Raw genomic sequence first — 26,076 nt, 5'->3', positions numbered from 1 at the left:
TAAGGAACTAATTAATGTTCTAGTTCTGTTTGCTTCCAAAACTGACAAATTTTTCAAAGAATTCGCAAAGCCTAAAATTAAAATCTACTAAGGGCCAAATTTATATTTTTCTATGTATCCTAACTTAAAGGGCATTTTCATAATCTTACGAAACATTTTCGTTAAATTAAACAATACATTTTTTGATCGCTTATGTGCTTAAAAATTTAACAAGAATTTACTTAAAAATCAAACTTATCAATTAAGGTACTCTTAGGTTTTGGCTTAAGATAATTATTTATGTTTTGGCACAAGCAAATATTTGATTGAATACTTTGTTTAGTAATTAATAGCAATATAATAGTCTATTTCCTCTGGTACAAAACCAAAATATTTTCATTTTGTTCTCGAATATAACTTGATACATACATATATACATTTGGAAAGAGTTTTTTTTTTACAAATTGCACATTTTCGGGTGAATAATTATTATAAGCCTAACTATGAATTCATTACGACAAGTTAGGCAAAACTAAATCATAAATAAATTACAATATGAAAATGTTAAATGAAATTTTTAGTGAAAATATTACAGGGAGAGTTTAAGAAAACAAAACTGAATTTTAATTTTATAGGTATGTGTTCAGATAAAAAAAATTTGCTTTAATTTTTTCAATTTTTATATAAATTTTTATTTATAATAAAATTCGCCATCTTAACCAATTGTATTCCAAATAATAATCACGTGTTCAAAGTTATTGCTCTTTTACTGTAGCTCTGATAATAATTAATTTTTTTTTTCCAATTTTATTTAAGAAATCAATAAAAATTTTATTTTACATGAATTTTTAAAGCACTTTTCATTCCAATTTCCAAATTAATTATGTATTTCTAACCCCCCATATATCTGTATTAGATTCGTCCACATATAATGTAAAAGCATGCAAGGTGATTCTTAAATGTTTTTTTTTTAGAAAATCGTGAAAATTTCCACGAAATTCGTGTCTTAAATTTTTATTTATAAGTTCATATTGACATAACCTTAATTTTTTGTTTTATTTTTCTGTTTTTTTTTTTTTTTTAACTTTTATGTCAAGTACAATTTCTTTTCCTATTATACAAGCAACTACTTGAATTCCTTTTATTACTTTTCTATTTAAGCTCTTGTTTTCTTTTACTTCTTTATCGTTTCAATTTCCCATTTCCATTATAACAGGGGAAAAAAAAGAAGAAAATGATTTTATTTTTTTGCATTTTCATTTTTAATTTTCATATTTTTTTTTTCTTGTTTTGTTGATTTTTACGTAACTTAATCACATCCTGAACATTTGAAAATTTTCTCTTATTTCTTATATACAAATCGAATAAATGATGCATTGTTGAATTCTTCTGACCTGATTTTACGTTCTTGACACTTTTCTAAAATACTGATAGATATAATTATTATAATTGTACATATACACACAAATATATACAAATTTTAAAAAGTACATATATAATACAAATATATAGCTATATGAATTTAAATGTATAAAATATAAAAATATATAGTATTATTTTAGGTATAAAGTAAGTTATGAAGAAGAAAGGAAAAAGACTTTTGAGTATAGTCTAAAACTTAAAAGTAAATCAAAGTTTTCGTTTATCACAGTTTTCACTTGTATAATCTTTAATCGTCAATCCCCAAAAGATGTCAAAGAAAAATAGAAAAAAAACTTTTTATACCAACTTAGGATTTCAAAAAATAGAAAAAAAAACAATAAAAGAAAACTTAAAAAGGAGGGAAAATTCGATATTAATCCTGTATATCCAGCCACAGTCCCACATTACTTTGTATGTCTGTATATGTGTTATATACTTTAAATTTTTATTATATTGTATTTTTGCATTATTGTCATACCTAGAAAATTATTTTATACCCCGAGTAAGTGCTTTCCTGAACATCAATTTATGTTAAAGTGCAAGAGGTAAGAGAAAAAGCACAAATATAAAAAAAAAACAATAGAAAGGATTCCTTAGAATCCTTAATAAAAAGGAAAAATGTTTTACTTTTACTTCACTTCTTTTTTTTTTCTTTTTTATTTTCTTTTAGTTTTTATTTCTTGTCTTTTACTTTAAATTGTGGAAAATTCAAGGAAAATTGTTTTCTATTATAAAAATTTTTATACCAAGTATACGGATATAGAGTGAAGATGAATGGATTCGAATATTAAAAATTCATTGGGGCATTTTGGTGAGAGAAGACATTTTTATTTTTATAATATAATATGCCAGTGGTTATTTTTATCGTAAACATATACATAAATAGGTAAATGTTATAAATTAGCAAAACAAGAGATAAATGATAACATTCATGATAAAGATAGAGAGAGAAGAAATGAGAATTTAAATAATGTGATCTAAGCTTTGCAAAGTTAAATGCCAAAACTATAAAATGTTCAAATTAGTCAGTTAACCCTCCCCCACCATGGAGGTGTGATATTACGCCAACCCAATTTAAATGTAAATTAAAGTTTCTAAAATATTGTGACACCTGAAATGATGAGAGTTTTTCCCAAATTTATTTAAACACTTTTGATACCGAGCAATTAATACATAATTAAATAAATAAGTAATTCACGCATCACATTTTATTAGACAAGTTAGAGTTTTAAAAAGCTTACGATAGAGAATCTGTTCAATTAATATGCTTGTGCGAATAAAATATGAAAGCAGTAATTTTATATTACAAGTCGGTTAAACCGGTTTTTATTTCTTTTACAATTCTTTCTTTTGCAATCTCTCGATATCCTTTTGGGATTATGTGGTTTTATCAAGGACAAAAGTATCCTGTGTATATATTCTTTGTTATATTATAAAAATCGCGAGAAAGTTTTTTTATTGAATTTTTCTGCCAGTTGAATTTGTTTGGAAATTAAACAAAAAAAAAAGCTTAAGTATTGCAAAGTGTTTTTAAAAAATCTATCAAAATAAATTGTAAACGTTTAAGACTTTTACTCAAGAATTAAAAAATAAATCACGCAAGGATCGCTTTAATGATTTTCATTACTTATGATATTTGAAAGTATTCAAGTACTGTAAAATAAAAGGAAAAGTTGAAAAATTCATAAATTTCTGGATTTTCATTGCGCGCAAACAAAAATATATGAGGATTGAGTAAAAACGTTGTACTTATCTCTAGTAAGAATGGGTTCCAATTTTGAATTTCAAATATTATTTTTTTTTTATTTTCAGCGAAATTTAGTGAAATATGAATTAATAACAGTGTTTTCTTGTCATATCATAAATATTTTAAGTTACTACACAAAAAGAACGTCTGGAGCAAAATGCTGCGGAAGTAGGTCTTCGTATAAACACAAGCAAGACAAAATGCCTAAGAATTAATGAAGGAACAACGATCCCTCTGCAGATAAATAACAAGAACATAGAGGATGTCTCCGAGTTTTGCTACCTGGTTAGTATAGTTACTACAGGGGGGGGTGCTGAAGTAGACATAGAGAACAGACTAAGGCTTGCTATGGGGGGCATTCGGAAGACTGTGGGCAGTTTGGAAGCAGCGTCACTTAGCAAGGGTCACAAAAATAAGAATCTTCGACGAGATGAGGGGCGAAGGGCCCTTGAGTGGAATCCGCAGGGTAAAAGGAAAGTAGGCAGACCCAAAGAAACATGACACAGATCAGTAGAAGAAATGAGGTGCACCCGTAAAACATGGTTCGAAATAAAAGAAATGGCGCAGAGTAGAGTCAGGTGGCGAAGCTTTGTAGATGCCCTATGCTCCTAAAGGGAGCAGAAGAGGAAAAAAAAACACAAAAAGAACAATTACTTTTGCTCCGAACATGAACCTAACTTTGATTGCGTAAAATGAAAACTAGTAAAACTTTAGTTGAATTTAAAGTCGTTCAGGAGTTCCGATTTTACACAATTTTCAAAAGAGATTTTTCAAAGTATTTTTAGTGTCTGCAATTGTAAGATTATAATTTAAATTTTCTCAAATATAGAATATTGTGAGGTGCTAATTGAAACAAATTCCGAATATTCTTCAAACGCAGACAAATGAACTAAAATGTGCAACTACTTATATTTTCAATTTTAAATCTAGTAGCTTAATTTTATAAAGCAAAGCAAACTGCTTTTAAGCATTTGAACCATACGTCAGCATTTAAACATTTTCTACGACATGACATACCATTCTATAGCCCCTTTTTATAATGTATTTTATAATGTAAGTGCGTTCATGAGAAAAAAAACTTAAATTTCACTATTAGCAAATATATCAATAATAATTAAAAGTATAAATCAATTGTGACTATGAAAACTTTTAAGTTGGAACATTATTAGACCTATGTAAGATTGCCAATGTTTTTGCTTTAAAAAACTGTTTACATATTTATTATAAATAATATGAGAGTTTACATATTTCTACTTATCTTTAATATTTTTCGTATAACTTAAAGGTTATAGATACGTGTAACATTAAATTCTGCTATATTTTCCTAAATTTGATCTACTTACAAAATAATTTATAAACTATTATTATTCACTTATGTCATTTAAAAACACATTTCTGAATTTTTATGTGACCCTATTAAATCATATGAATTTTTTTGGTTTTAACTAAAATTTAAATTGTATTTTTTTTCAGTGCTTAATAATACAAAATACAGGAAACTTTAAATATACAAAACTAAACTGTCATTATTATAGAATACACGTGCTTCATTTTTTAACAATTTACTTTTTATTTCCAAAACTGAATATACAAAATAACGATACAAAACGACGATATTTTATTCATGTCTGATGCCGAAATTTATTTGCAGCTCAGTCAAATTTTCGTTTATAATAATATTCAGGTCATGATTTTGTATATATGTACAGAATCCTGTATTATTTTATATATATATACAAATTTAATAGTTAATCTTTAAACAATGCATGCATGAGAGCTTTACATATATTTTATCCTGCAGGTATTGTACATTTGTAGTTGTTTTTATTGCGCTTTCATGTTGTTCTTAATTCCGATATAAAGTTATCAATGTTCAATGTTACTATTTGTTAAACGTTTATCTCGAATAAAAATACGAAAAAAAAAATAAAAAACGACTAAAAATAGTAAAAAACAAAAAATAACAACAAGAAATATAAACAAAAATTATTTTTACATCTTTATTGCATATTCTTGTGAATACGCGAGTGTACATAGTACTCGTATGTGCGGTAAACGTGTAAAAATAGTGTTCTTAAAAGATAAGTCAGTTGAATGCTCTTTGAATAAATCATAAGCAACAATAAAATATTGTTATTGTCTTGAAGCAAAATAATAATTTAATAAGAATGTATTTTAAAATATTGAACGTTTAAATTATAGACTTTCGTGTTCAATCATTTGCGATTTATATTGGACTAAAAAAAAATATGACAAAATTTTGTAAAATTCAAATTATACTCAACTTGTCATATTCGTCCTGTCGTTTCCATTCATAAAAATCCTTGGAAAATCTGATCAATCTTTAATAACCAATAAGATTAATTGTTGACAACAATGTAGAAAAATATCGTTCGATTAAAATAGATTTAGATTTTTCTTTGTAATGCTTACAAGCAGGCCGAAATAGTAAAAACAACAATTAGACAATACGATAACACACCGTTTCGCCCCTTAACACCAGGCAATACAAAAAACACAAGCAACACATTAATGGAGTACGACCGGCCTGTGATAAATTTTAAATCCATATTTCATAGCTCATAATTTTCTAAGAATCAGAGTGAGTTAATTATAAAATCAGAGCCACAGAGTGGGTAGAGATCCTGCTTTTGTGCTATAATTTTACTTACTGTCGTATAGTTTTTCTCACTTCTTTGCAACTAAGAAAAATTTTGTGTATTTTGACCGAACAATTACCCTTAATGCTTTAGTTTAAAAATAAAAAAAAACTGTTGCCCAATTTCAAATTTCACAAAAATTCCCTTACATTTTGAAACCTTTGAAAAATTCAAATTTAGTTTATCTTTACTTTAACTTAGGCAAACGATTTTTTATATATAAAACGCCTTTGATATTATAAAAGCACTGATATACCAAAAAAAGAAAAAACAATGAACAAGAAAAAGAATTTTTATAATATATTCAAAAAATTAAAATTTAAAATTAAATCTTTAGAATCCGACAAAAGAACTAAGAAAACAAAAAAACAGAAAAAAAAACAAACAATTTTACCAAAATTTCATAAACCAAGCGAATTATGTATATTGAGAATCCAATAAGGATTTTCAAAGGATTTTTTAGTCTTTATTTTTTTTTTTTGCCGTTCTTATGATTTTGTCAGTTCCTGGAATTTTATTACATAGAAAGTTTTTTCGTTTGTTTTGTCTAAAAGAATCGCGTGCGATTTCTTTTTTTCTCAGTTATCATTTAGCATTTTAAAAAAAGTGTATTAAGAAAATTTTTTTCAATAAAAACATTTTTTTATATATACGATGCAGTGATGTAATGGTAGAGTTAGCACTCCCTTAGTTTTTAATGAATTGCAAGGGTTGATTATTAAAGAAAATTTTTTTTTTAGAATGATTAGTTCTTATGCAAACCTATAGGTTTAATTATAACCTATAGGTCACTATAGTGTTAATTTATTAAACACTTACATTATTACCAGATAGTACTTAATTTAATTCTGAGGCTCAAAGTAATGCCATATATGACAATAAGGCCACCATTTGAAAGTATTTTCCGAAATATTGTAAATTTAGGCTGTTACAAAAAGAGTTCTTAATGTTTTATTTTTTCGAAGCATTCCGATTGAAAAAAATTTTTTTGTAGTATTTTTGAGGATTCTTTGTGACTCTCACTTTATTTAGCATGGTTTTAAAAGTGATTTAGATTCTGATATTTTTTGTTTTACCTTTCTTTTCAATTTCTTTTTAAATTCAAGTTCAAAAAATTAACTCTTTAATTCAGTGCCCTTTCATTTGAAAGACAGGAAAGGTTGTGTGCGTTAAAAATTGTAACTTTTTTTTTAAATCAATTTTCAGACGGAATTCACCAACACATTAAAAAAATATGTAGAATCAGAGCTTAAAATATTAAATAATTTGCTTCACGCAAATAATTTCTGACGTCCTTTCCGGCATATTTTTGATATGCTCTCTCAGCTTGGTGGTTTGATAGATATTTATGGCACTACACAATGCATAGTTGTAAATATTGAAAAAGGGTTACCGCCATAACTTTGAAACTTTCAGCTTTTCAGTTTACTGTTTAATTTTGGGGTAACTAATTAAATTTGTTTAAGGTTTTTAAAAGTAATAAACACCGAAGTCAGATATATAAATCAATTTTCAGTATTTAACATTAATTTTTAGTTTTATTAAAAAATTTTAAAAAGTTTGATTTTCAAGTGCACAGAAAATTTTTGAAAATCTGATAAAAGCAAAGCATAATTACAAAATATGAAGGTTGATTTTAGATTTAAAATTTTTTAACAATTTTAGTGTAAATCGTAAATTTTATCCCGATGAATTTAAAATTCAGAATTTTTTAGTATTAAACACACATAAGGTATTTATGACGAATTATGCTAGTTATCATATAGGTTTTTCTCATTTGATTTGAATTTCAAACCTTTTACTTAATTATTTTACTCTATCGGTTTATACACAAACCTAATTAAATAAGTAACCTTGTTACAAATTTAAACTTTCTAATCCAAAAAAAGCACAACAAACGATCTTTGATATTTTTTCACTATTATCTTACAATTGCTAATGAAATCTTTTAAGAACAATAAGACTGACATTGATTTTCAATGTCATAATAAACGCCTTAAAAATTGAAAAGCCTTTTAACTTCATGTACCGTTCAACGTTATATTAAAAAACATTTTGAATTCTTTTTCAAATCAAATTTTGAATAATCAATGAAATTTGGAATGTCATACTTTTCATCTCTAAAATAGCCAAAATAAATTTTTTTTTGTTTAACTTTCTCATACAAATTTAAATATTATGAATTTTTTTGTCCTAAATATTTGAAATTATTTTTAATTTTAATTAAAAAAACAAAACCCTGAGAGCAAGAAATGAAAGCAGAAATATAAAATCGAAAAATACAAAAAAAAATTTTTCTCTTAAATGGAAAATCATTTTAATCTATGATCTTTTCGAATTTTGACGCCAAAACTTTTATAAATGAATATAGAAAAAGAAATATTAAATTAAATATCCTTTATATCCTTTTAATGATTTTAAGCTTACATTAAAATAAAATATCATAATTTTTTTTTTCATTTTACTGGCTGCAATATATGCATGAAGAAAAGTATTGTAATCGAAACGAACTGGACATAATTGACTTTTGAACCGAAAAGACAGTGAAATTTCAAACTGGCAGGGTACTTTTATATCATCTACCGAGCTTAACTTCTATAAGAACCGAATGTTAAGAACAAATTGGTTTCAACTGATATGAACTCCTACCCAAGTCAATAGATTTTTTTTTTTCAAATTGTTGTCAATATTTTGAAAAACTAATAGTCCTGAATTTCAGGATAAAAGTCCTAGAATCGAATCTTAGAAAAATACTTTTGATAGGCGACCTCCCTATCTAACGCAATCATATCGAACACAATAATTAATAGATTTTCTTGAAATATGTCTGTAGTATGCGAGAATTTTGCGAGAAACATGTTCACGGAAGCGAAATTGCTACGAAAAAGCGGTTTGTATTTTTAAATATCGTTTTGTATTTTCACTGGTTTGTATTCTAAAGTAAGTTGTTTATGTAAATATCGTATAGAGAAAATATACAATCCGGCCGGTCATATGCCGTTCACATTTCAAATTTTTTTTCTTTTATTCTACATTTACACAAAAAATATTTTCTTTTAGACTTCTCACCAAAGTACATTTACAATTGTTCAAACTAACAAGAGGACACAAAAAAAAATGCAAAAACAAAAAAAGGAAAAACTATTGTATACAAAAATATTCACTTTTGTTCTAAAATATTTTTTAAATCCTTTATAACGTATACATTTACATAATATATAAAATGATAAAAATTGAAGAGAACAGATTTGCATTCTTTTCATATAGTCCGTCAGGATCAGGATAAATACTTAGGACTTTTGTTGCTTCTATATATATATTTTGTTATATTTTTTTTTTGTTATTCTATTTGTTCTTCATATTTTTTTTTTTTTTTTTGCAATTACCAAAGAATATACATTGTATATTATCCTGCAGGACATTTTCATTATATTATACAATATTATAAGATTTAAATAATTCTACATAATTTTATACAATGCATAGCATACTTTAACTTTACGAATCAACAAAAAGGAAGAAATAGAAAGAAAAACAAAAAACAGAGAGTGGGAGAAAGTAAGAGAAAAGCAAGAGAATGAAAAAAAATCTACTAAAAACTTGTATTACAAGATAAATAAGGTTCTAGTAGCAGAAGCAGTGGATAACAATTTTTTTTTTTTTATTAGAACTTTAAAAACTCTTGACTTTCCGTTAAAGGAAGATACAAAAATAGGAAAAGAAAATGAATGTAAATATTGTTCGTCCTGACAAAAAATTAGAGCTTACAGGATAAAAAACACAAAAAAAAGAGAAGAGAGAAAGACTATATGCATAGAAAAATTTTGTATTCAAAGTATAAAATAAAATAAATAAATAAAAATATAATATGAAAAGATCTCCAGTGAAATGAGGTTAATGAGGGCAAATTACAATAGGGAAGTGCTAAAATAGACAAAAATAAATTAAAAAGAAAAAAAAAACAAATTTTTTTTTTAAGAATTTCTAAAAGTTTAATGTGAAGATGAAATAACAAATTTTAGCAATGTTATTATAGAAAGCTATTGAAACTACGATTAAAAGAATATTTAGAAATATTTTTTAATTTAGAACTGAATAAATATAATAAAAAAAATATGTTTAAAATTGAAAATGAAGTGATGCTATTCAGAATTAAGGATTTCTTAGTATATCCGTATGGAATTTTCTTAAAGTGTTTTTAAATACAAAATGCAAATTTAATTATTTCAAAAAACAGAAAACAAATTCAGAAATCCTTAAAAGAATTTGAAAAAAAAAAATGAATTAATTCTTTCTTCCTTTTGAATTCAATTTTGAAGTGATTAAATACTGAGTAAAAGGAAGAAGCAAATAACATGAAAAGTTTGATGGCAAAGGACAGGAGAAAAAGAGATTGACAGAGATGAAGACGAGAACAATAAATGAATTCCAATTATAATTGTGAAAAATTAATAAAATTTTTAAAATATTTTCAAAGATTTTTTTTACTATTTCTAATTGGATTGCTTGCACTTTAATCTTAAAATATAATAATTCTAAATGACCAATATTTTAACAATATAACTGTCGATTGGATGACAACTCCAACCACTTAGCAGTCTTTTCTAATATGTAATCTTACCAGGGGCCTTAGTATGTAACTAGATTTTCGTGAACAATTTTCGTAATTACAGATATGGAAAGGTAGTACTATACAAATTGATTGGTACTACCTTATTATTTTTCCGTAAACGAAAATTGTTTCACGGAAATCGAATTACGTAATACGATTCCAGTACTCAAGGTTTTCGGATATTAACCTTCCCAGCAAATTCTGATTACGGTGTTTATATTCTCCTAATATTTTGAAAAGTGTAAGGCAGTCTCGTCTCATCTTGAGGTAAATAAGTTTTGAAACAATCAAATGCGATGCTTATATTGAAATGTTTATTGTAAATCATTTTTATATTCAATACCATGTAGTCTAAGTACATAAATCTAAATTTTTCATCCTACAGAAAATTGTTGAGAACCTAATTTATTGTATTATAACAGTAAACAATTTCAATCGTATTAGAACAATTATTTTCCTTAAATTTCAAAATGCAGTATAATACAGAAGATTTTTTCATTAATATGAGATTCTATTTTATTTTGGACATTCGTTTAACACTTGCATTATAGACTATGATTTTAAAATTAATTATGATTTCAATTTTATTAAGTGGAAGATTACTTATTCAAAAGAGATTAAAATGAATTATAACTTAAAATTAAATATTATACGAGTATTTATATATTTTTAATTATTTGAAACTTTTGAAAAGATTAACTGCTTATAAAACTTGCCTCTAACGAGTGAACAGTGTTGAACAAAATTTTAGTATTGCAAAAAAAAAGTCGCGTCCACATACAGTACACAACTCTGAATAAAAATTTAAAAATGATAAAAAATTTAAATTTTATTAGAATATTTAACGGAAAAATGGCTAAATAAGATTGTGAAACGGATATATTTTTTTTTGGTAATTTTAAGAAAACTGTAATACATAGTCGACCAGCTTTTACTTAATGTGAAATCAAAATTTGGTTGTTGGTATAAGCTCATTTACTGATGAACAATTTCGTAGATAAACCTAACTGAATAAGAAATTCAATTTCGAGAAACTCCGTAGTTTAATTCATAAGATATTAGTCATTAGATATAAATCCCCATCTAATTGGAACATATTTTCTGAGCCCCGAAAAATTGTTAATTTATTATTATCAGCAACATTCAGAGCTGAAGAAAAAAAATTATTTGTAATAATTTTTTTTGCTTATACTGAAGTGTAAATTTTGGCATCCGAGCGGCATTCTAATAGAATGGCTTAACCAAAGACCAACAAACTCCTAGACTTCTTTAACATAGAGAAAAGCATTTGCATTTTATTCAATCTACCGCATACGTTCCTCTTATTGTATACAACATAAGTCTAGATGTTCTAAATTTCCAAGTTGCAATATTCCGTATGTGTTTTCAATTTCATACTTAACATTTTTGCAAATTGCATGTTGCTATACATAAAATCCTAAAATCCTAGTGAAAATTTTAATTGAAAATATTGCATATGCATATGTGTGTGAATAAATAACTTATTATAACAACGGCGCTTGCAATTGTCTGCCTCCAATAAAAACAAAAAAAAAACACGCTAATATAATAATCGCGAATACAAAATCATATATTTTTTTTTTGTTCGAATTTTTACATTATCACAATTTTCACGATTTTGCCTTATATAATAAAATGTATGGATATCATGTGCATATATTGGACAATGTGTTCATATTATATATATCGTGTATTTGTGAATCTGTTGATTAAAAAATAATCAATGCAAATATAGCTTTATTTACTCGGAAATTCTCTATAAATAATTCAACGCCAACAATTTGTAACAGAAACTGACTAGAATACAGAGTATTGGTTTAAAATATTTTAAAAGTGTATGCACATATTTTGCATAATATAAGTACAATAAGTATGTATATATATGTATAGTATAACATAATCTATATTCTATCCTATAATAATGAAAATTTATCGACAAAATCGATTTTTCTTTGTTTAAAATTGGACTAAAAAAAATTGTTATTTTTTTTGTTTTTGTTTTGTTTATTACAGATTAAATTCTAAGTACTTAAAAAATAATTCGCATTATCCTGATTAATATCCTTTAGGAATGATTATTGATTTTATTTTCTTCTTTTTGTTTTTATTTATGAGAGTGTTTTTGTTATAAAATACGTTATAGTGTTCTAGTTTTGGTTTTAATTTAGACGATAATTTCTTATATATTTTTTTTTCTATATATTTTATTATAGACGAGCCTTTTAATAAAAAAAAAGTATAGAAAAATTTTGAGAGAGGTAAAGAGGGTTACAAAAAATAAAAGCTAATAAAACAAGAAGAATAAAAAATAAATAAAAAAGTTAATTTTAAAAAGTTATTGAACTGAAAATAATTAAGTGAATGAAAAATGTTTATGCCTTTGGGAATAAGCTTGAAGGTAATTTTAGATTAAGATTACTAATCGACTAATCTTATTGTCTGAAGGGAACTTTTGTTTTACGTATTCTTTTGTCCTTGTTTTTAAATTATTGTGAGCATGTTGTTATTATACGCTTTTATTTATGGATTTTTTTTTCTATTTTTATTTTTTTTTGTTGAAAATTAATATGGCAAATTACAAGAAATAGAGCGTAAAAAAGCAATCAACCTATTTTTTTTTTTAGTATATAAAATCTAATTTATAAATATTATCTTTTTCGAACTTAATTTTTTTTTATGATGTTAAAATGGAAGAAGACAATGGAATATGGAAGTTTATTGAAAATAGAGCAATAAAATATTTTTGTAATAAAATTAATATACTCAATTTTCTCATATTTTCGATGAAATTGAAAAAGAATACGCTTATTAGTTGGGTCATGTCGGTCCATACGTCCTTACGTTAGTTAACAAAAATTTTGCGTTTTTTAAGATAAAGAGCCGAAATTTTATACAAAAAGAGAATTTTGGGAGTGACTTTTTTTTGTAATAGGAAATTTGTTCCTTCCTTCCCTTCTGCAAATTATGAAACTACAACTTTTTTAAAAAATTTGTTCCGTCGAAACTACAAATATTTTTATACAAATGCAGAAAAATACCGGATTACGTTCTACTATATAGTAAATTGTAGATTATTGAAGGAAGGAAGATATGAGCAAGGGAATTTCGCCACTCCGGTGCCGGTTACCGCAGCCAGCTATGGTTTATTGTAGCTCTCCCATATCCCATTTACACTACCCAGATTCCAAGTAAATACTCGAAGAGATCCTTCAGGAAGTTGGAATTTTCTACAACGTTACTGTGCATAGAACGATATGTCAACGGAAAAATGGCTATTGAAAAAAACAGTTATCATAAATCAGTTTTTCCAAATTTTTGTTTTTTCTTAAAAATTTATATTCTAATTGGTTTATAAAATTAGCAAATGGCACCTCTATGTTTTTAGTATAATTAATTTTTTTTGAGTCAAATTCCTTATAGTGTTGCAATAACAAATTTCTAATTTATTTATAAACATTTTTTTTAAAATGAATTCTTTGAATGAAATTTTTTTTAAAAATCTTTTATAAATTACTAAAAAAAACTAAATTTAATATGATTAAATTCGGTACAAGATAATTACTTAACTTTATCAACAATTATTAATAAAACTATTCCATTTTTTTAATTAATTCTTCGGCTTTTTCATAAACTTCATCAATTGAACCAACCATATAAAAAGCAGTTTCAGGTATATCGTCTAATTCTCCATTTATAATTTTTTTAAATCCAATTATTGTTTCTTCAAGTGGTACCAATTTCCCTGCATATCCAGTAAAAATTTCTGCTACTGAAAATGGTTGCGATAAAAATCGTTGTACTTTACGTGCTCTTGCTACCGTTAACTTATCATCTTCACTTAATTCATCCATACCTAAAATAGCAATAATATCTTGCAATGATTTATATTGTTGAAGTATACGTTGAACACCATTTGCCACGTCATAATGTTCTTGACCAACTATTGAAGCATTTAATATTCTCGATGTAGAATCAAGAGGATCTACAGCTGGATAAATACCTAATTCAGCTATAGATCTACTTAAAACTGTTGTTGCATCTAAATGGGCAAATGTTGATACAGGTGCAGGATCTGTCAAATCATCAGCTGGTACGTATACTGCTTGAACAGATGTAATAGATCCTCTAGAAGTTGTAGCTATTCTTTCTTGCATTTGCCCCATATCAGTAGCTAATGTTGGTTGATAACCAACAGCTGAAGGTATTCTGCCTAATAATGCAGAAATTTCTGAGCCAGCTTGGGTGAATCGAAAAATATTATCGATAAAAAGTAAAACATCTTGACCTTCAATATCTCGAAAAAATTCAGCAACTGCTAAACCAGTTAAGACTACTCGAGATCTTGCACCTGGTGGTTCATTCATTTGTCCATAAACTAATGAAACCTTTGAACTATCGTCCGTTGTAGAAATTACACCTGATTCTATCATTTCGTGATATAAATCATGACCTTCCCTTGTCCTTTCACCCGCTCCAACAAACACCGAGAATCCACCATGACCTTTTGCTACATTATTAATTAATTCCATTATTAATACAGTTTTTCCAACTCCAGCTCCTCCAAATAATCCAATTTTTCCACCTTTCATATATGGAGCCACTAAATCAATTACTTTTATACCAGTTGTTAGCATGACAGTTTTAACATTCATTTCCGTTAAACTTGGAGCATCATTATATATAAAAGAATGGTATTTGGAATGAATTGGACCACGATCATCGATAGGCTCTCCAATAACATTCATTATACGCCCAAGTGTCGCTGTTCCAACTGGTATACGAATTGGATATCCGGTATCTATAACATTCATGCCACGTACTAATCCTTCAGTTCCATCCATTGCAATACAACGCACAATATTATTTCCAACATGTTGATGTACTTCAAGTACCAAACGTTCCCCATTTCGATTAATTTCCAAAGCGTTCAATATATTTGGTAAATTATTTTCTTCAAATTTAACATCAACAACAGGTCCAATGACTGCAATAACTTTACCACTTTTACATACATTTCCTATGCCATCTAATTCACACTCATCATTTGTTTCTTTCTCAAAACATGGGCATTCATCTGATTCTGCCTTAGTTGGAAAAGGCGAACTCATGGTACGCCAATTATTATTTACAAAGAGAGGCTTTTGCTTTATCAATAATTTTGATATGCTTCGTAAAGTTGGAAACATTTTTAAATAAGTTTGTATTTTCAAATATCAATGTGAAATAGTTTTAATAAATTGTTAAAATAAAAAATTATTTTATATTTCTTTCAGATTTTTTGACAAATAAATCAAAGGAAATATTTAAAAAATTTTTTTTTTTGTTGCAAATTGAAAAGTAAAAAAATTCTATTGTTTTTTTAAATTAACTCAAATATTTTTTAAACGAATGTAGATCTATAATAGGGATATTGCATATCTCAAAGTCCATGAACTTACTTTAAACTTAATGCCTTCATTACAATGACCTATTTGTGAAATTTTGTTTCTGAAATAAAATAATTTTATTACAGAGCTAGGCATGATATGTAGACAGGCAAAATCTTAAATTTCCGCAGCATGTGTAGAAATTTTTTTAAAATTTACTGAAATTAATTGAACAAGAATATTTTATTGAACAGACAACAAATTTTTTCATTCCATTTATTTTATAACATTGCATATTCAATAATCCATTAAAATAAGGACGAAGGCAATAATTCAAATTATTTAATACTTCATTATTCATAAATTATCCAAGTTTCAAGTAAAAACAAGCCATAAAATTATGGTAATTTATTAAAAATGATTTATTTTTAATGCTAATAACTTATTAAATTATAACTATTATTCAATATTATCTCAGTTTATCAGTCAATAAGTCAATTCGGTTTTTGTTCGGTTCCCTTTGACAAACAGGAAAGGGAAGAACATTAAAAAAGAAAGAAAGGATCAACAATAAGAACAGACTAACAAAAAAACCAAACTAAGAATTTTTGAAAATTTTTTTTTCTTTTACGAAAATAAACAGATAAATAAAATTTCACAAAATTTAAAAGCTTTTTAAATAAAATTGAACAAATTTGTACAACATTAATCGTTAATATTCAATTTAAAATAAAAAATTAAAAAAAAAATTATAACAAAGGACAAAATATTAAAATAAAATGCGTAAAACCCATAATTTTTACGATAACTCAAATATAGGCGTTTAACAGCGTAAAAAGAAAAAGCAAGACAATCTCCAAAAGGAAAAACAACAAATTAAATGGGCACCGAAAATCTCAATATTTCAACACAGAAATAAATATTAAAACAATAAAATAAAGAAAAAATAATAAGGGAAACTTAATTTAAATATTTTCAAAGAATTTATCTTAAGTCATTTGTTATTAAAAATATTATACAAATAACAACAAAACGAAAAAAAAATAAACCTTGAAAAAATACCCTTACAAAAAAAAAGAGATCAGTATTTTATTGTTCATCTCTTTTTTGAGTTTCTCATTTTTATATTTTCGGTTTTGACACGCAAATTTCATATTATGTAATAATTGGCTGGCAATATTGCAATAATCAAAGCTGTACAAAATAAAATTCTTGAATTTTTTCCTTTGACTGATGAAACGATGATCATCGTCTTTTAAATATTTAAATGACCGTACAACATTCTTAATTTGTAAACAGAAATTTAAACTAGATGAGAAACAAAATGTAAACCAAAGCTCATCTAAAAACAGCTTACTCATAATGCCATTTATTAAAAATTTAAGACAAAAGATGCGACAATGTTTTGACTCAAATAGACCTTTAAACGCATTCAAAGAACGGAAAAAGAAAATTTTATTTCTTACAGGTTAGGAAGACAAATTAGGCACATGTATTTAAAATTGAAATGTCATTGAACTTTCAGCACGATCTTAATGAATCTAGTCATAAATTGACACTTGGAACAAAAATTTTTCATTCATGAATTTCAAAGAATGGCTATGTTTCAACAATACTTAAAATTAGAATACAAAAAATAAGGTTTACCTGTTGCTTTTTTAATGCAACGTACAATTTTTTACTTTTTCTATTCCAAAATGGTTTTTCTTCAACATTTTCTTATTATTAATATTAATTCATGCATTTTTATTTATACAAATAAAATAAAATGTACGTAATTTAGAGGCAGTCTAACAAGGTTATATAAGATTTTCTTATTATATGGGATCGTCTTTATTGCTTTTCCCCTACAAATACAATAGGTACAAACATATAGATGTGTTGGAATTTTACAACTAATTCAAATGTTCGTTTTTTATAAATGAGAGTTACTCTTTTAACCACACACGCATATACACACAATTATTCTTATGGTTAAAGAAAAGAAAAGTAAAAGAAAAACAAATTACTCTTTCCTTATTCACATAATAAGAAAAACGAAAAAGAGAAAGAGAAAAAATTCTTTTTTCAATAATCAAGAAGAATGAGAAAGAGGCAAAACAACTAAAACAAAAAAAAACAATAAGTAAAAATTTTTTTTTTCTTACAAAACTTTTTTAAATTAAAGCGAGAGTTTTGTAATTCATTTTTTATTTTTCATTATCTGAAAAATTGGAAGACTTGGATAATCTTAGTAAAGCAGTGGAAATTTTCTAGCAGCTGCCTTTCTTTGCCGTTTTTCTCAAGCAAATCAAAGAAATAATAAAAAGAAACACACACAAAACAAAAACAACAAGAACAAATAAAGAAAATGGGAAATGATTTTAATTTTATGAACGAGAAAAATAAGTCCTTCCGAATGGAAAACTTTAAAACGATTCTCTTCATCTCTTCACTATATTTTATATTGCTTTCTATTAAATATTTAAGTATAGGTATACTTAATGCCATAATATACCTGCCTGAAATCTCGTTTCACTTCTCTTTGGCCGTCTCCAATTTAATTCGAAATTTTTTTTTTATTCTAAAAGTTTTTATAATAAAATTAATGTCTGCTTGATGGAAAGGAAAAAATTTCCGAATAAAACAGAAATTTTTTTTAATATTTTTCTTTTGTTTTTTGTTTCTACTTTAGCATTGCTAAAGTATAAGTATAAAGATTTATAAAAAAATATATGCAATATTTATACATACATATACTCGTATACAGAATATTTTATATTGATATCTATATATGTTTGTATGTATTTGTAAGTGTTAAAAGTTTCTACATTAAAAATATTTACACATTTAAACCAAAATAAGTTTATCATCAGAATGAAATTTTATGAATTGGAATACCAAGAGTAGAAAGTGAGACCCAAGGAAGATGATAAATGCGAGTGAGCAATTTAATGATAAACATTATTTTCTTTCGTAGGAACTTTAATTTGAAAATTTTGTACATATATTTTATATTAAGAAAATATATCATAAATAGAAAATTGATATTGTTATACGAATTCACATCAAAATTTCTGAAGCTCTTCCTCTCCTAGTCACTGAACAGAACAAATTGTTGTTGAAATTCAAAACAAACTCCTTCCATTTCGATGCCCATTTTCGTGTTGAATTTCATTTAAATGCCGAACACATCTTACACATTTTCAATAAAAATCTTGTAAACTGATCTACGCCAAGTTTAAAACATCTTATAATGTTCACATTTCTTTTTGAATTAAAAAAAAAAAACAAGAAAAGTGAGCATGAAACAAACTAAAAATAAAAATTCTTAGCATTTTGAGTTCCTTATCATTTTTTCATGAAGATTTAGATCAAAACTCCAGATTGAAGCCTTTGAATCTTTTGACATACTTTGATAAAATTCGCGTTTGACAGTTCTGACTGCGAAAGATGTTGTTAGTTAAAACTGCACTGCAATATATAACACTAAAGGAGCGCCCAAAAAAAACTTTGTTGTAATGATAATCCCAATAATATCTCTCTACACTCTGCCCTCAATAATGCGTTCTATACTAATTGAGGTTGTGAATATACAAAAAAAAGCAGAAAATTTTTTTATGTTCTTGATTTGACAGAAGATCTATGCAATACAAAAAAGTGCTCCTATTGCTTTGTTAGAACCATAAACGCGAATTCAACCTTTGGCATAGTTAATGAATTGTTAATGAATAAATTACATTGTTTGTAAGCAATTCGTGAAACACAAGAATTCCTAAAATTTCTTCAGAAAAGAAAAATCTTGTTTCACATCTAATTACTAAAGATTATCCTTGTATCATAATTTCGACTAAAAAATCATAAATTTATATTATAAATTACGCGATTTTAGAATTGAAAGTTTTTTGTGACACCATACTCTAGGCACCATATTTTTCTAATCTAACTTTGTAGTCTAATTTTTCTGGGTTTCACTTTTCTTTTGTAATTTTTACATTACTTACATAATTATATTCTTGTAAAAATAATACAAATATAGGAAAAAAAATAATTGTATGAAAGGAAGAGAAATCCTATGACGTTTGAAGAAATTGATTTGAAAACTAAAACCTGCAATATGTGTAAAAAAGGGACAGCATATCTAAAGGGTGTGAAAAATTTAAGGATTATTAAGCACATAATAAGATTATCCTTTTGGAGACATTTTTTTTTATCAAATCCCTAATACTTAACATACAAAGTTCTACAAAAAAAAAAATTAAAGGACCATTTTCGATATAGCCACATATAAAAAATAATAGAGGAAGAAAAATTGTAGTATTTGTGGTCGAAAATCGTTTTATTGGCTTTTTGGTATGTTCCATTCATTTTTAGAATCATTTGTAGTTTTTGTGTATATAGGTATTTTGTATATAAGGTCCTTATACAATTTTAATATAAGGGAAATTGAATTTAACAAATATAAAAAAAAAAAAGAAAATATTATAAAAAGTAAGAATAAGTAGATAATTTTCGATAAAACAATGAGAAAAAAAAAGGTTTTCGAAAAGTTTTTGGAAATTCACTTTAAAAAAAGGAATTTTTAAGTTATTTTTTTCAATTCATTTATTTTTCTATATTCTGTTTTTTTTTTCTATAATTTTGTATTTAAAAGTTTTTTTACTTTAAAGAAAAAGCCTACACATAGGTTTTCAAGCCCATTTAACTAACCAGATATTAAATTGAAGAAGATTTTCTCGCTATAACAGAATGACTTCCTTTTTGTTTTTGTATATCGGTATTCAATTGTATATATATATATATATAGATATATTTAACTGTATATAGATATTGGAATATGTTTTGAGTAAAATTCTTAGGATAAAATAAATGAAAAAGTTGAATATTTGGAATGTTGTCCTTTTTGTTGGCATTTAAATTTAAAAAGTAATTTTTTTTAAAGGCTTTGAGTTTTTTTTATTCTTTTTCGGTTTTCGTTCTGATTCTATGCTCTTTTTTTTTTTTTTGGTTCTTATAATAATATTATGTAGGGTTTATCTAGTTAACATGAATGTTACGAAAAGTAATCATTAATTTTCATGAGCTTATGAATATTTTAAATGTATTCAAAAGAAGTCAATATAGAAATACTCTTTATTAGAATAGACTATTATAATTTAGTTTAAAAGTACTTTTTTTTTACATAAAATGTTAGAAAAGTCTTGTAGTATAAGTATAATAATAAAAATTTAATATTTATAATCATAATTTTTTATGGAATTAATATTTTGAGTAAATAGAGTGTAAGATTTTTAGTTTTTCTAATCAGCTCTATTGAATATTTTAATATACTTACTTATTGTAGTTAAATGGGTAAATTTATTGACTTTAAAACGATGTGTTTTGGGGAGTTCGTCGATTATAAATCGTAATAAATATAATTTATGGTATGAAGGCATTGAAGATTTTCACTTAAACATATGACTCTCAAAATGCTTCCACCCCCTACAAATGTTTCATTGAATATTTCATGAAATGTTAAAAATCCCCCCACCCAAAGGATTCATTCAATATGCTTAAATATTTTGTAATATTTTATGGAAATTTGTAATAGGTTTTCGAAAGTGACCAATAATCATTTCTTTTAAATAGCCCTGAGATTGGAATTTTAAAAATACAATAATAATGCGGAATTCAGCTTATAAATGATAATTGGTAAATTGTGTATCAATACGTCATTTTTATAGAATTCTAATGTCAGGGTATTGCGGACAGCCCAAATTTTCATCATATCGAAAAAAATAGCGTATGAGACTGGCACGCGAACATGATCTTACTTCAATTTTCAACCTTCAACTGTGATTACAAGTTGTCAATATCAAAGAGATCAAGAGGCCGTAGTATGTAACTCGATTTTCATATTTACAGAAATGTAAAGACTGTACTTCACGAATTGATTGGTATTACATTATCATTTTTCGGAATACGAAAATCGTTTCACGAAAATTGAATTGAAATAGTAAGGTTCCAGTATTATTTCATCATATCGAAAAAAATAGCGTATGAGACTGGCAGGCGAACATGATCTTACTACAATTTTCAACCTTCAACTGTGATTACAAGTTGTCAATATCAAAGAGATCAAGAGGCTGTAGTATGTAACTCGATTTTCATATTTACAGAAATGTAAAGACTGTACTTCACGAATTGATTGGTATTACATTATCATTTTTCGGAATACGAAAATCGTTTCACGAAAATTGAATTGAAATAGTATGGTTCCAGTATTATTTCGCCATGAAGAGACTAGCTTCCGAACAAGATCTTCAAATTACGAATATTTATTAAAAAAAAATTTATATGAATACGCATTCGATGAACAATAAATTGAAAATGTTTTTTTTTTTCTAATAAATTTTAATCTATATACAAAATATAAAAAAATAATTCTTCTAATTGCCAATATCGAACGTGAATAGAGAAATGCACACTATCACCATATATTATACCAATGAAAAAATCTGTTAAATATTGATTATGCCTGCAGAGAAAAAAATTGAGGATATATGCGTGCATAACATTTTTATACTTCCACTTTTTATTAATAACTTGTTTTACATGTTCATAATTTTTCCATTTTTTCATTCTTTTTTTTTTTGAATTTTTAATCATGTATAATAGAAATAAACAGGAATTGCATATTAACTTCTTGTATATATTATTGTACAATAATGGAATGCATATGATAATAATTAAAATATGTGCATAATAAAAGAATGCATTACGTTCAATATATTTTCATGGATGCAAGAAAAAAAACACCCCCTCTAGCTGTTACTGATATTCTAGCACTAAAAAATTTTATTGCAAGGAAGTTGTATTTGGTATATTGAACATTTTTGTTTTATATTTGTTGCTTTCTAATACATTATGTACATATAAAATTTAAATATGAGGGAAAATAGAAAAATAATGAGAATAGAAGGAAGAAATAAAAGAAAAATATTATGGAAAAAAAAAATCTAAAGAAAAAAAAGCACTAAATAAAAAATATACGAAATGAAATTTTCCTTTCCATTGCGTCACTAATTTTCCACATGAACTAACAGGTATAATAAAACAAACAAAAATAAATAAAGAAAATTTTTTTATTTTCATTCCACTCCATAAATAGATGTGTGTTTTTCCTCTTGTACAAAAAAAAACCAAATGTACATAGAAGATTTTTTTTAAAGAAAGGAAAAACATAAAAAGGATTCACTTTTTTCATTTTTTATTTTTTTTTTTATTTTTTTTCTTTTTAGTAGTTTAAAATCAGATAATTCTGATAAGGGAAATGCATATCTTTTTCTTCTAATGTGTACCAACATATTATGTAGGTTGGAAGATTTTATTTTTAATTTTTCTTTTTTTCACCTATTTGGTCTCACATTCACTGTTTTTAGTGTTCAGATCAGAACTAATTTGAAAATTTATCAAAAATTTTTAAATTTTATAACGTTCTCAAAAATCTTGGCTTAAAAATGAAAAAAATTTTAGAATTTTTTTCTTTTAGTTTTTCGTTACATTTCGCAACAGTTGTAAGTTACAGTACAGAATTTTCGTATTGTAATCGCTAAAGCCAAAACAAATTTTTTTTCCCGCAATGTTGAAATATGGTGGTCTTAAACAAATAATTTGCATGTACTATTTGTTACTATACACATTTACTTATAGCATAAAATTTATGAATTAATAAAAAATTATTATTCTCCTAGTATCTATTTGAAGACTTCCGACTTTTCGCTAATAAATCGTATGAATCAGAATTAAAGGTTTCTAACTCAAAATAATGTAATTCTTGTCTCTCAAGCTACATTTTGTAGAATGAAAAAATGGAGAAAACAAAAATTTCAAAAATATATTCAGGGTTAATCTTAACTAAGCTTCAGCACAAATCAATAAAATTAGTAATGAAATTTGATTATTACATTGTAACAGTAAACCTAATAAAATTAATTTAAGTTTAATTTTACTATATATTTTTTTATATGAACGCATATTTAAAATTTAAAATGGATAATAGGATATTTTATTGCCAGAAATTTTAAAATTTCCATAAAATTTCATGTAAGAATTATAGGAATTTTGTTAGTCAGTCGTACCTTAAAAATACTATAAGGAAAAAATTATAAATGTAATTGACCTAATCCAGCACTGTTTCGGTTTATATTGCATTGATTCATGTGGCATGTGATAAAATTTTTTAACTTCTTTTTAACGTTATAGTTGCACATAATAGTTATGGTTTCTCTCATTCAAACTCATTTTGTTTTCTTGGAAAAATTGCATTTTTTAACTGTATCTCTATTTGTTTTTCCTTTCCACTCACTTTTATTGCTATTATTTTTTTGCTTTTAATTCTATCTGTTTTATATTGTGTATTTCAATTTAAAAAAGAATTTCAAAAACCGCACCTACCCACTCAATTCGTCCTGTTATACATTTAGATTTTGCATTTCTCTACATTTTTTTCTGCATATTATTATGATTTTGCTGCGATTTACACATGGTTGCCTTTAATTTCTATGATTACCACGTATAACACGTTTTTCTTTTCTGCTCTTCATTCTACTCAAATATTTTATTTTTTTAGAGGTAAGAGGGATACAGCGGAGAAAATATCGGGTAAGGCTCTATAACAAAAAATAAAAATAAATAGCTAACATTCTAAAAATATATACAAAATTAAGGAAAACTGTGAATGAAAATATAAAATAGGTAGGTACACAATATGTAAAAGAACTTTTGTATATAAAAAAAATAATACTCTAAAAGAAAATGAGACAACTATAAAGACAATGACTAGAATACGAAATTATATATTATAAGAGCATAGAGAAGAATTGTAAGAACAGCAACAATAATATTAAACATGATGGCATAAATCATATATAATTCCAATTAAAGAAACTGGTAAGTGAGAAAAACAAATCCTAGGATCAGTTACTATATTGTATAAATTGAATTTTCCGAATAAAATTCACCACGTACGTACAATAAGAAGCAGTAATAAAAGAAATTCTATGATATAATGTTTTAGGGAGGAATTCTTACAAGATGCGGTAGGTTTTTTTAAAAATCTGAGCAAAATAAAAATGTTTTTTGATTGTTTCATGCAAAAAATATTGAAATGGCAACAGTTAAGAATAAAAGTTTTGAACCATCGGATACTGTAAAGGTAAAAATTTATTTTTCAACAATTTGAATTTTCAAAATAATAATGTGGGCTGGAAATTGTAATGAAATGGCTGGAATAAAAAGATCCAACTATTGAAATGTTTTGTTGCATATATCCAGGAGGAACTACAAATTTTGATTTGCGTAAATAAGTCAACACTTTTGAAATTTCTTGTCTATTATTATTGAAGTTTGATAATTGGCAAAGAGGTCTGAGACGAAAGGAGAAGGAATAAAAATAAAAAAATAAAATTTAGAGGAATTAAAATTTGCCTCGAATTGAAAATAAAATTTGCATTCTTAATTAGAATTTGCAAATTAGAACTTGTAAATCTTAAACGGAATTAATTGTGTAAGTAACATACTTTCATAATAATTAAAAACAGTCAAAATATATATATAAGTAGTTAAAACTATAAGCCCTTTACGATGTAAAATTTTAAATTTTGAGACTTCTACTTGCAAGTATTGTAGAATTTTATATGAAGCAAGTATTGTAGAATTTTATTTTTTAGTAAAAGAGAGAAACAAACAAATTACATAAGACTGACTTCCCCGAAAATGCTACAACCGATTTTTAAAATTCTGAGAAAAATTTTATTTTCCTTTTTTAAAAAAATCAGATTTAATAGAATTTAAACAGCATTTCTTTGACAAAGATTATTTTTATAAATTTTTATACTAAGATTTATGTTTAAGCCCTTATATCCTTTTATTTTTTTTCCGGAAAATAAAATCCCTGATTTTTATTTTCTATAAAACTAATGATTTTTCATGTGTAGTTTTTTTTATAATATGCACTCCTATATGTGTTCATTATAATTTATATGAACAAAAAAATTGTGAATAAATTTAAAAAAAATATAAAATATATGAAAATTTTTTTAGTAAATTTTTTCATTCTCGGTTTGTTAATTTTCAATACAAAAAATAGAATTTTCTTTATTCTTACTAGTGAAATTTTTAAGCGAATTGCCATTATGTTTTTTTAATATTTGTGTTGTTTAAAACAATATACAAAGGCACAATTGCATGTTAGGGTTTAAATTTTCATATTAGCTGTACTAATAAGTTTTAATGGTATAATTTAGT

The 26,076-nt window shown here is 25.5% G+C and overlaps 2 protein-coding genes across 7 annotated transcripts in view; both read right to left on the bottom strand.

Moving 5' to 3' along the window:
- Positions 1 to 26,076, bottom strand: part of LOC129611176 (uncharacterized) — a 290,077-nt gene that overhangs the window by 11,352 nt on the left and 252,649 nt on the right. The gene's annotated exons all lie outside the window — the stretch shown is intronic.
- LOC129611214 (ATP synthase subunit beta, mitochondrial-like) lies at positions 14,032 to 15,627 on the bottom strand. The gene has a single exon (XM_055524217.1). The coding sequence runs from the start codon at positions 15,625 to 15,627 to the stop codon at positions 14,032 to 14,034; it is 1,596 nt and encodes a 531-aa protein (XP_055380192.1).

The sequence above is a fragment of the Condylostylus longicornis genome, unplaced genomic scaffold, assembly GCF_029603195.1.
Source record: "Condylostylus longicornis isolate FDR11 unplaced genomic scaffold, ASM2960319v2 ptg000048l, whole genome shotgun sequence".
NCBI lineage: Eukaryota > Metazoa > Arthropoda > Insecta > Diptera > Dolichopodidae > Condylostylus > Condylostylus longicornis.
This window is presented reverse-complemented; position numbering and strand designations above follow the sequence as displayed.